The sequence below is a fragment of the Phaethon aethereus genome, assembly GCF_964289735.1.
Source record: "Phaethon aethereus genome assembly, chromosome: 7".
Taxonomy (NCBI): Eukaryota; Metazoa; Chordata; class Aves; order Phaethontiformes; family Phaethontidae; genus Phaethon; species Phaethon aethereus.
In genome coordinates this window covers 2,499,440-2,511,773 of record NC_138583.1, presented here as the reverse complement: position 1 = coordinate 2,511,773, position 12,334 = coordinate 2,499,440, and the positions used below count along the sequence as shown (strand labels likewise).

The 12,334-nt window shown below is 40.7% G+C and overlaps 1 protein-coding gene across 4 annotated transcripts in view; it reads left to right on the top strand.

Annotated features, from left to right (window-relative positions):
- PCDH15 (protocadherin related 15) overlaps positions 1 to 12,334 on the top strand; it is a gene marked incomplete at its 3' end in the record, with an annotated part of 380,126 nt that overhangs the window by 309,956 nt on the left and 57,836 nt on the right. For all 4 annotated transcript variants that reach the window (XM_082002568.1, XM_082002565.1, XM_082002567.1 and 1 more), the window contains one exon: positions 5,035 to 5,162. In XM_082002568.1, coding sequence (XP_081858694.1) covers positions 5,035 to 5,162 — 128 coding nt within the window. The remainder of the gene's footprint in view (positions 1 to 5,034; positions 5,163 to 12,334) is intronic.

Here is a 12,334-nt window from a genome sequence, read left to right as displayed (position 1 = left end):
AAGGAGAACAGCTCTCTCTCTCCTGTAATGGTTTTCGTTTTCTAAGCACAAAATAAACCTTTGGGAATCATAAAGCAAAAAGGGATAAAACTAATTTTGCAACCAAAATTGTGCAACTGCTCCATACTAGTTGGGAACGATAGTTTTACTAAGTTAAATACTAAAATTAATTCTGTGTCCCTGGATTATTGACTTTTCAAGTAGCCTTACGTTTTTAGTTTCAAACATGTCGCAAAAGTTTGTGCTGACGGTGTTTTGTAAGTTGGCTGCCATGCCAGTCCCTGAATCCGGGAGACGTGACAGATGGACAAAATCCGCTGCAGAGCCTAGAGCTGCGAATCTGCCGCCTCTGCCATACGGCTCTGGGGTAGTTTCCCTGAAAACCACTGGGACAAACTTCAAATTCCTTTGGGCAACAAAGCAATGTATTTTAGAGAGACTGCATAAAATGTGAGTTCCCTTTCAATTCATTATTTGGTATAAAAAGATTTTTTGTATTTATTTAAATCGGACCTTGGATCAGCGCTGTTCCAAATACGTTGCTGTTTATGTCTCGTCGAAGCTTCCTTTTTGCACTATTCTTGATCAGCTGTGGCATATGAGCTTCTTTAGGCCTTATGAGCACATGGTGATTTAGATCAAAATGCAACTGAAAAAATATTTGGTGTTGATTGCTATTTGGTTCTGCCAAATTTAGTAAGACGAGATTGAGCGCAGCTGCAGTTCAGTTTACCTGCCAAAGCACGAAGTCTGCCCGACAGGCTTGTAAGGTAGCAGTAAAGCAAAGTGCTATTGAAGCCGGTGGAATTACAATTGTCATTCCCAACTGGATTAAAATGAACTTTTAAAAGACAAGAATCTGCTGTTACCGAGCTGCTTAAGATAGGTGTGGGGTTTTTTATGTTAAAATTACCAATGCATGAAGAGCAGCTCTATCAATGGCTCGTTGGGCGTATTGTAGAAGACAAGTGCAGTATCACTGGTGAAAGCATAACGTAAAACCAATCTGGTAACACTCGAGGCATAGTTGACACTGTCCCAGTGTTCAAAAAGCATTGCTTTAGTTCGGCTTAATTTCTGCAGTCTGGTGAGAAACTGCGGGCTCCCATGGATCGGGCCCATTAGTAGCACTACTTAGATAAGCAGTGATACTGGAAGAGAGTTTTCAACAAGCCTGTTTGGGAAAAATTTCTGGAAATGCTCGTACACACTGGTTCTGACCAGCTCCTTGGAGTTTTTGTTGTTGCTTTTGTTTTCTATGTTAGTCATTCATGATCTACTAGTTTTATGTCTTTCGGAGGATCCTCAGGTTTCCTTTAGAGCAGCTTTCAGGATATTTTCACTTTCCTTAAGCAAGCCACAGGAGTCGAAGGATCCAAATGCCTTGTCTTCTAGTCTTGGGAGCAATTATTTACCTGGAGCAGTGATGCAATACGTTTGGCTCTTACAAGCTGAAGATGACTTACAAGCAGCTGCAGTCCTGTATACTTTGTATGCTGCAGCTCGTCTCAGAGGAGTCTGGAAGAGAGGAGGCAAGTATGGCACAGGAAACCTTGCAGGAGATTGTGGTACAGAAATTTCCCTTGCAGTGCATTGTCTGGGAGGCTGACCTGGCCTTCATGGCTGTTGAACTAATTGGTGTGAAAAATCCAGCCAATAAACATGTCTTAGCCATAAAAATGTGCAGCAAAACTAAAGAAGCTGTTCGCTTATCAAATATTATCTGCATCCTTTGCGTGCAGAGAAGCAGTTCCCTCACGGCTGAAGTAAGGCAGTTGTAGCACTCGATTTTCTTCTCTGCTCTTTTCGTCCGCCTTGGCAGTCCTGTGCCGCTTTGTCCAGGGAAAGATCCTTTCTTCTTTCACCTGGCCAGCTATTTAGGTAGCTCAGTCACAGTAATAAGAATTATACGTTGATTTCATGAGGTCTCACAAGAAGTACCGGTAAATTCTGGCTTCAGCTCCTGGAATCCATGAAAATTCCAGATCTAGAATATCAGAGAAGCAAGGTTTTACATACATGGGGATACAAAATTTCCCCTCTGGAAGGTGAGCGTAAATATCGGTGTCTTTCAGTGTTCAGTGCCCTGCAAGAGTACCAGTAACTAACAGGGCACGTTGTATAGGGGATGCTGTTGCCTCCCTTCAGGTACCAGAAAAGAGGGCTAAGAGCCACATGCGAGCAGTATTCAGAAGAAGCACTAAATATTTGGAAGATGAAGGAAAAAAGAGTCTAATGCTGTAACCAGACTCCGTGAGAGCACGCTCGGGTTGGGTGGCCGTTTCAATCAGGCAGGGCACTGGAGGTGGACGTCGGAGCGCCGTACCCCGTGTCTCCGGCACCACAGCCCTGCGTGCAGGGCGTATCTGACCGAGTCGAGCAGAGCGGCTGGGAAAATCCCCACGGCAAAGGGTCTGGCGCAGCCTTCACACGCGTGGCACGGTTTCCGATGAGGGGTTTTAATGCGCGCTTCTTCAAGGCTTATCCCGTGTGAGAAACAAAAAGCACGCGGTAGTGGGGAGTTCACAGATGCCGCCTTCCCCTCTGCCTGCCAGAACGAATGAGATACAAGCTGTATACAAAAATCAGGCACTAAGATAAAATGAAGGTATATGCTTAACGTAACTTAACGTTAATGGTGCTAATGGTAGTCTGTATATATGCAGGATATTTAATTTGCTTTGTTCTTAATGCAATAACTTTAATTTCTCATTTTCAGAGCATTCAACCATTGCTAAACAAATCAGCATTTTGGCAGCTCAGAGGACTACCAGCGAATGAAACAAATGCTTTTGAGCAAATTTGCACGAGGCTAAGCCACCTCACCAAAACTGGCTTTGAAACGGTGAAGATAGCAAGCGCTATGCAAATAATGTTTGATTCGCATTAGAGGGAGCTAGTGCAGGTTAGCAAATGCCTAGCCCTACCAGCACTGAACGTGATGCAATTAGGATCTTCCCTGCAGCAGTAAACTGGTGCCAGCCATTGATAGAACTGTTTATTAGCTCAGCAGGGCAAGGTCACTTAGACACATTGCCTGTAATCCTGCTCCAATTGCCTTCTTCCCTAAAGGGTATAGCTGCAGTGAAACAGCCTTCCTGGGAATCTCATTTTTCTCAACAGGGCTGCAGTTTCTAACTCTTAACTTAGTATTGCAGCGAGAAACATTAAGGATCCAGTTTAACAGGAGAGAGATTTGACTATTCATTAGGACCTCACAATACCTCTTTGACTGAAATGTTCCTTCGCTGTAATAAATAATGTAGTCAAGGTAAGAAGCGTTCTTTTAAAATGAACATAAGCAAACTAGAGATGATTACAAATAGACCATTATGTCCATGTTACACACATTCAGATGCTGGATTGTGGCTTTTTTTTTCATGTCCATAAAAAGAGAGCTTGTCATGAAGTAATTTTTCCATGAGGTAGTAGCACCTACAAGTTGTTTAACGTCTCTGCACAGATCAGTGTAGAAGGTGAATAATTTATTATTCCTCTGAGGAAATGTAATTTCTCTTTTTTCTTTCCTTTCTCTTTTTTCCTTCTCTCTGTACTAATGCATTGGATGGCATTTTAAATGTTTTTCTCAGATTTCAGTTACATTTATGAAGTCCTCGTTTGTTTCCCATCACTTGGACCATCAGATAGACAGAATACCTTTGGTGACTTCGGCAATCTAAGAAACAGTCTGGGTTTTAATTTTTTTTGTCCCCTAAAGATAAAGCTACTAAGCTCTTTTTAAATGAGATACTGTTTTGAAGCTAACTCAGATCAGCATGGCACCTGTGCAACATTTAAATTACCTTGGCACTGAAACAAGTTGGGAAAACCAACTCTGAAATGAGGCAATTTATCACTTGAAAATGCGGTTTTAATGAACTGGATATCATCATTTCCAGCAATCTTTCTGCATTATACAATTCTGAAAGAGGCAAACAGATGTTGGTATAGATTACTGCGCAGTTGAATCTTTTTTGCACTAGGTCCATAATTTTTGCTAGATGCTTTTTCCTTGCAGAAGGAGAAAGATGTTTATTGTTCAGTGGGGTGGATCAGTAACTGTTTAATAAAACACAAATTAATGGCAGTATTTTGCTTGAAGATGTGTTGAACCTCTAGGGGGGAAGTAATACTTCTCGAGTTCCCATGGGCCAGGTTTGTGATGAAGACAGACTTAGGCACGCGCTCAGTTAACACGGTAAATTTGTTAAATGTTGAGGTTGCTTAGCACACGAATGGTCAAACCCGTCAGATGTTTGTGCTTTATGACTCAAGCAGGTATAGAAAACGCTGCATTGACCTGCAATGTAAAGTATCATGTTGTTATCCAAGGGATGTTTCTGCCAGCACTGTTGTATGAACATGTGTGAGTTTAGAGACACCATGGCAGAATCACCTGTTGGGCATTTGCATGGGAGCTAGTAGTAATTAAAATACATAAAGCAAGCTGCACGTGAAGTGGAAAAAACAAGCTGCTGCTTGAAACATAACTCCTAATATACATCACCTGTTCATTATCTTTTTATAACACTTGTGAGAATTTAATGTGACCAAAATCCGTGTTACTAAAGTACAGTATTCTTACATGTGCTTTTCTATTTATTTGAAAAATTACTTACAGGTCTTTTCTTATATTTTCCCCAAATAACATGCTTTCTAAAGAAAGCCGTGGCGTCTTTTTGCTTACGGGCAAATTCAGATAGCCCTAATAGCAAAGTGCAGGTGTACAGATAATGGGAATCATTTTCTGTAAAGGTACAACTTTCAGCTCAAGATTCATTCAGAAAAAATGGCAAATGCAGAAACTATAAAGGTAGAGTACAAAACAAAAAATACATGAAATCTCTTTACGTCCTTCAAGTTCATACTTTCCATACCAAATGTGCTATTATTTCTAATGTATGTATTTTTACAGTGCTATCCATGCACATTTATTTTACGTGATCTATTTGGGCTCTAAACATTTGAACTGCAATAGGTGTTTAAAGAATTCTGGCCAAATGCTCTATGTAGACTTTTCATTCCTTCTCTTAGGTAATACAGCCAAGGTATTTATTGAAGTGAAGGATGAAAATGACCATGTGCCTGTCTTCACCAAAAAAATGTACATTGGCGGAGTGTCTGAAGATGCCAAAATGTTTTCTTCTGTGCTTAAGGTTAAGGTAAGACTGAAATTTATTTTAAATAGCATTCGCTTGCAGTAGGAAAGTATTTACTCACTGTTTGATTTTTCACAGGAGGTTACGTGTTATGTAACCTCTCATGATTTTTCACAGGAGGTTATGTCTCTCTCCTAAAACTGCTCGAACTCCTCAGACACTGTCAGTAATTTCCATTTTATTTTGGTTTATAATCAAGTATAGTGAGTACAGAATGGGTAATTCTTCTTATGAAATCAGTGCTTGAGTATGGGTATGTGCAGTGGTTTCCATTTGTGTATGTATGATTGACAAGCATCGGCCCAGTATTCCAGCCATTACTGACACGAGGTTGTTTTTGAGCTTAGAAGAGTTTCACAGGTTTTATTTCTATTGAATTTGTCTGCTCATTTTTCATTTCAAGATTTGTAGCTATCATTTTAGATAAGTTAATATTTAGAGAATTCTTTTATGCTTAACACTAGTTTTTACCTTAAGTTCTTCTGACTCCTTCTTTGGCAGCAGCATGTTTATGCTTTAAAAAGGAAAGAACAGTTTCCGTCTCACGTCAGCAAAGCAATTTCAGGTCTGTGCACTGTGACGCAATCTGTGAGGAAAATTGTCTATCCGTAGTTCGGTGTTGTGGGTTTGGGTTTTTGTTTGGGTTTTTTAAGAGAAAATTCAAGGAAGTGTAAAATATAGAATGTAATTAGCGTCAGACAGAGAAATAGTTTAGACTAAAAGCTATTTGTTTTCTACAAGATGCTTTGTGATGCAATCTTTTGTGCTAGAGACAGCTTGAGTTGCCAGGACTTTCCAAGTCATCTTGTTTCCTCTGCCTTTATTTTGTTACCTCAGCAGGCCTCCTGCATCTTTTTCACCTTAAGCGTTAGTGGAATAGCTTTGAAGTTGCTGATTCTAGCTTATGCATGAAAGGGCACGGAAATATGACCTGCTAAGAGTTCTACTTTGACCTCGTGATGTCTTTAGAGCACCAGAAATGAAATAGAAATATCAGAGCTTATTAAAGTTGTCCGTTGCTTTTTGGTTTCATGGCAGTCCTTCCCAAAGGAAGCCCAGAAATGGCAGAAAAGTGGGAAATTGTTAAGCATTGGCTGTTGGATAGAGGCCTCTGCAGATGAAATTTGTTTACTTTGTGCGCTAGTCCAGAGTATTTGGTTTTGGGGGTTTTTTATACGGTGTTTATCATAGGCAGTTTTTTGTCCCCAGAGTATCCCAGTTGGTCTTTCTAGAAACGCCTACACCAATCCCAGTGAACAGCGGGGAATTTACTGAAGATAACTTGGAAAGAGAACATGGTAATGTATAAATCTGCCCTACGCCACTTCTTCCCAGCTTCGTCTGCAGGCAGAGTGTGTTTGAGCCCACAGCAGGTAGGGACGGACCTACTGAGCGGGGCTGGTCCGGAATTTCACGTTACCCACTGCCCTGGGACGGTCTGTGAAGGAGCCTTAATGCCGCTTTGCCCCAAGCGCGTTCCTGGCGTAGCAAAGGATGCTGCTCAGCGGGCAGCATGAAAGGTTGCCTGATGGAAAGACCTGTGCCCAACCTACAGGGTAATTTGGGGAGCCAGGTAAGATCACTTGGCAGATCAAAGTCAGTGCAACTTCTCTCATAGCGTTACGAGGAGAACACTGAGTGGTTAAAAGAAGTAGCAATCCTGAATGAAAGGGAAGGCGTAGGGAGGAATTCTGACTAGAGGTGAATAAAGACACACACTGGTAATTGGAAAGAGCGATTAGCCCAGAATGCTTGTTCAAAAGGCATGTTTGTTTTCTGCTGCTTTATCAACTCCGAAGACTGAGTTCAGACTTTGCAAATGAAGCAAAAAAAAAGTCATCTAGCAAGCGCAATGCCTGTGTTTACTTTAAAGATTTACTTGCATGCGAATAAAGAAATTACAAAGTGAGTAATAAAGCACCACCGTGTGTTGGAAACAGTACAATCAGAGAATGAATTGCAAAATTTCCTTTTATAAATTTCTTTTCCTCCATCTTCTGTGTTGAAGTTTTAAGGTACACCAGATTTCTACTCCGTACAAAATAGATAGTGATACATAACCATGTGTCTGCTTGATTCAATGAAAAGGAGATTGTAGATGCAGAAATTAAAGAAATTGTGGCAGTGTTGCTTTTAGGGTGCCCTGAGACCATAATTGAGCAGAGTTTTGAAGGTAGGGGTAATCTTTTTGTTAATGTCTCTTTTTCCGGACATTTTGCCAGTTACTGCTTCTGGCTATGAACCTAAACTGAAGCCCTAGCATACTCAAAAATAGGAAACAGAAAATGGTGTCAAACCCATGAACTTTAGAAATGCTGGAGATACAGAACTGCACAAAGATACTGGAGTAGATAAGGAATAGTGAATAGCAAAGTTACTTAGATGAAGGAGTGTTATGTCTGTGAAAGTAAATGAAACAATAGACACAAACGTAAAATTACGTTTTGAGTTAGCAGACCAAATTTGAACAGGCTGTGAAATTCTACCTGGTTTTTAGAGAGCCGTTCCTGATTTCCTAGGCACGGATGTTCGTGTGTGTGTCAGTCAAGGGGCTAAGAAGCGTGTGAAAAAGAGCAGGCTCAGAGATAAGGGACGTTGGGGATGAGGAGGGGAATCTTTTTCTACCCTCTAGAAACATTTGACTCAAGAAAGGCGACCAGAGGACAGAAGAGGATCACGGAAAAAGCCATTACAATTTTTTGTCTCTACCCTGCTTCTGTTAAAACACAGGACAGAATTCCCCCTTTTTACCTTGCTGACAGGCAAAGTAGAACAAGGTGTAAGACAGAAGTTGTTACTAGTGGATGGCATCAAACGTGACTGTGTGCTTAGTTCAAGTAAAGTTAGAAACAGTTAAGAAGGGCTTGTCACAGAAGATCAGGCAGTAATGTATTGTTCTAGCAGCAAGCATTTTCAGCAGTTGGTGCTAGTTAGCTTATTTTCTGTCCTTTAGAAAAAAACTTAATTGCCCTGTTAGTTAAATACAATACCCATTCCAATTAGCATTAAGAAGAATTAATCAAATTAATGTATTTTCTTAAAGAGTTCAAGTGAGTAGAACTAAATAAGTAGTTTTCCAAGTTGAAATTTTTAAGAACATTAATAAGTACACACATAGCTTGCACTGGAGAAACTGTTCAAATTTTTATTCTAATAAAATTATTAGAATATATATTTTTATTATTACTCAAATGTTTATTCTAATAAAAAACTCCTTGGTAGGAGTTTTAAATGTATCTGCTTTCATCTTCTGCATTCATTAATAGTTGGTAAATTTTTTAATGGCGTCTGAGTAATTTTGAAAAGAAACTGATATTCTCAGGATATTCTCATTCTCCCTGTCACTGACAACAACTTTGGTGATCCTTGAACATGGTATTGACTAGCAGAAAAAATTTTTACAGCTGAATGATCTAAAACTGCATATTATAGGTGGCTGAAATAATTGGGGGGGGGGGACTCATAGTGAACGGGCATTATATAATTATGAATAGTGTCATATTGTTTGTCACAGCAATGCCATCTAGTCACCGTTGTAGAAAAGTATGCAACACTTCCTGCACACTAGGACCCAAACTTGCCAATTTTTCCCCTGTACTTCAAGGAGATACCAGCAATAAATAGGTACTAAATGTGTAGAAGTGTCATTATCTTTTAAATTGTTTTTTTATGTACATTCCATTATCCTGAGGGAAAGGGAAGGTGTTTATTTTAAATTGTAAGAGTGTTGTTACCAAAAAAAGAATGGGCTCTGAATTGAGCCAGTGTTTTCCTTGTATTAAACAAAATTAGGCATTCTAGAGATACAGCAGGGACTTTGTTGACCAAGACCTAGCTGCTTTGGTTTTTCCACTTGATTTTTATCTATGTGTGACAGATTTTTCCTAAAAACTTGGAAGTCAAAGACTTCTATTAGTAGTAGATGATTTGAATAGTCAAGTCAGTTGAAAATTCCCAGCCCACCTTTTCTTTGTCAGTCATTGTGTGTTTGTGTGTATGTTTAATACCAGCTCCTACCCTTCACTCTCCAAGGCCCTTATTTTTGTATCCCTTCACGCGAATATCCATGCTCCTAATGACCTATGCCAGGTCCTGTGCCTGCGGACGGGGCTAGTGTAAGTCATATCGTTGTTTTGTACCAGGCATTTACTGTCCCTGTCAATACGTAGAGGCGGTTGTTGAGGTTTGGTTCTCTAAGTGAGGTGGGGTGCTTAAGAAATTGCAGAGGGGAGAGGAGGAACTGAAGCGTGTAAAACAGTAGGGTGTATTAGAAGAGCAATGAGGACAACCCAATTCAGCGAAGAGAGAATCAGAAGGAAAACAACAGCACTCGATCAGAGCTGAGATAGGATCCATCTTCGGCTTTTCTATCATAAAAACGCAACTGAAGGTAATGGTGATACGTTTCACAAGACTCTCTCATCACTTGTGTAACTGTTACGTACCATAAAGATGGTATAGATCATGGAAAGGGATATTTAAGTCATGAATGAAGATAATTGGCGTTGTGAGCACCTACATTTACTTTCTTATGTGAAAGTGATAAAATACAGCAAAGTTCTCCTTTTTGAGATGACCTAATTGCCCAAGTGATGGAAGCATGAAGGGCAGGCAACCATTTGGCACTCTTATTTGATTGCCTCCCTATAGTAGCAAAAAGTTTTGTATAACACAACTTTTATAGTATAATTTACTAGTTAACCATATTTTAGCAGACTGTCAGAGAAAATAAATCACATTCATTCATTACATTTTTACATTTTAAGCACAAATGTGTGTTTAATTTGCCTCAATGGGTATAATAAAAATTCCCTGACGAGGCCCTTCTGGCAGGCTGGTGCAGGATGCTGCTTCTGGAAGCCCTAATTTTGGAAACACCAACACTGGCTCCGACAGCAAGAAATGCCTTTTTCTGGAGTGGCAGAAGGAGATGGCGTTGGTTGAAAAGAAGGGTCAGTTTTATTGCAAGAAGCTGGTCGTTGATGGTGTATGAAAGCAAGGGGTGGGGAGGTTAACTACATAGTACTTGAGGTAACAACTCATCATCGGGGTAATTGTGTCTACTTTACATCGCCTTTAGATCGAAAGATGAGGGTCTGGAATTTCATGTTAAGCCCAAGTGCCAGATAGTGGTTGGGTTTCTGTTACCATTCATCCATGCATCTATTTTTGAGGAAAGTATTGTGACAGAAAACCAAGACTCATCTTGAAACTTCTCCTTTCTCCTAAAAGCTCCAGGTCAAAGCTGTTTGTGGCTTTAGCAGAGGGTTTAAATGGACGCCACACAGTTCTTCATTATGTTCAGGCATCTTCCGTTTCGGCTTGCTGCCATTTGTGACAGGTTCCTGAGCGGAGCACCAGGGGCCGGGAGGGAGATCGCGCTAGCGTGGCTGCCCCGATGGAGAGCTCGGTCCGCCCGAGCTCTGGGGCAGCTTTACTAGTGGGCCGGTCTTCACGGAGCCCTAACATGGTGCTTCAACCCAGCTCCTGTGGTCTGCCCAGAGGTTGGAGCAGGCCTGTGCAACAGGTTTGCTTTGTCCCGTTGCTGTCTGGTGGAAAACCGTGGGAAAAGATCAATGGGTGGGTGGGTTAGTGTCAGTAACCGGAATGGCTGGTATTTAGGTATTGATATGGCTCCTGCACTTAGGTGTGGTTTACGGGGTATGCTTGCTGTTATTTGCCGTTGCTGTAATTAAATCAGTTAAGCATAATAATCACAGTGGCAGGCACTTCCCAGCAGTTATCGTTTAGTGGCAGTCGAAGCTAACAGAATTTTTCCTTTTTATGAAATAGGAAATGGAAAAGATGAGCTGAGACATGTTCGCTAGGAAGTACTAAATTACAGGTGTTTACCAGCATAGATACTAAGCAAGTTCACAGATTATTTTATAATCTGGATTGAAATGCACTGTGTCTGTATTTTAGAGAGTGTACGGGTCACGCTAAGCAAGAGGTTAACAATATTTTAAGTTTTTAAAAATGTATCTAGTTTTGCAGTCGTTCAAGAGGAAAAATAGTCTGACGTGTCAGAACGGCAGCGTGTTAATACCCAGAGGCGCTGATGTGGCAGGGTGGCACTGCCAGCTGCGGTTATGCCCAGACCCTCGCCGCCGGGCGAGCCTTATCCCACCGAGACGCGCAGCGGCATCGCCCGGCCGAAGGGCCTGTGGAGGTGAGTGCAGGGCGGGTTCTGCTCGGGCTTTGCCCTGGGCAGTCGGTGTCCTGCTGACTCGCCCCTAAGCTGTAGGCAGGTCTCCGGGTCTGTCTCATTTTGGCATTTAATAAGTTGAGGTTCTCAACCACCTATTCTCTTTCTTCGTACAATGTTACTGGCACATAAGAACGACTCATTTTTGATGAGTGTAATTTATATAAAAGTAAGGCGACAAGCTTTATTGCCCTACGCAAAACCTACAGCTTTCAAATAAAAAAAACCCAACAACAAAACACAATTAGTTCCTCTTTAACAGTACTTAATGATTTGCTGTAGTCATTAAGTTTTAACATGGCAATTTAATGTAAATTGGTTTTGCAGAAATTAATCACAAATATACTGCTTAACGTTTGTATGTTTAACTTCAGTTTCTTAAATCATTCTGTACTCAGTGGCTTGAACAAAGTTTCACCCCTCCCTGCAAGGCACAGCTCTTCCCCTCTTGAAAAATATTTTGTAAGGCACCCCAGTCTTGGCACTAGTTATGCCACGCAGCCTAGTGAGTAGCACTGGGAGCAAGAAATAATCTAACTGCCATGGGCCAAGCACACCAAAAAAAAGGCAGGGAGAGAAGAAAACTTGTACTGAGTACATAATCTTATGCACAAACTGAATTTAGAGTCAAATAGGCCAATAAAATACTGGATAAACACTTCTCTCGTCATCAAAACAGTTACATATATGACTAAGGCAAATACTGTAGATTGCTTCTCCGAGCTCTGTAAGGTGCAGCAGTTTTGCTGGCAGCAGCAACCGCTCTTTTAAGTATATTCATTAGAATATAAAATCCTTTTAGAATAGGGTAATGTGTTGTCTCGCTCTAGACTTTTAGAAAGATCTACTGTAAGTAGATAAAAAGGAAGCTTGAGCTCAGAAGAATGCCACAGCTCATTATTAAAAAGTCACTTTTAATTAGAATTAAGTTGGTTAATGATACGCTATATGAATTATTCTGTACGAA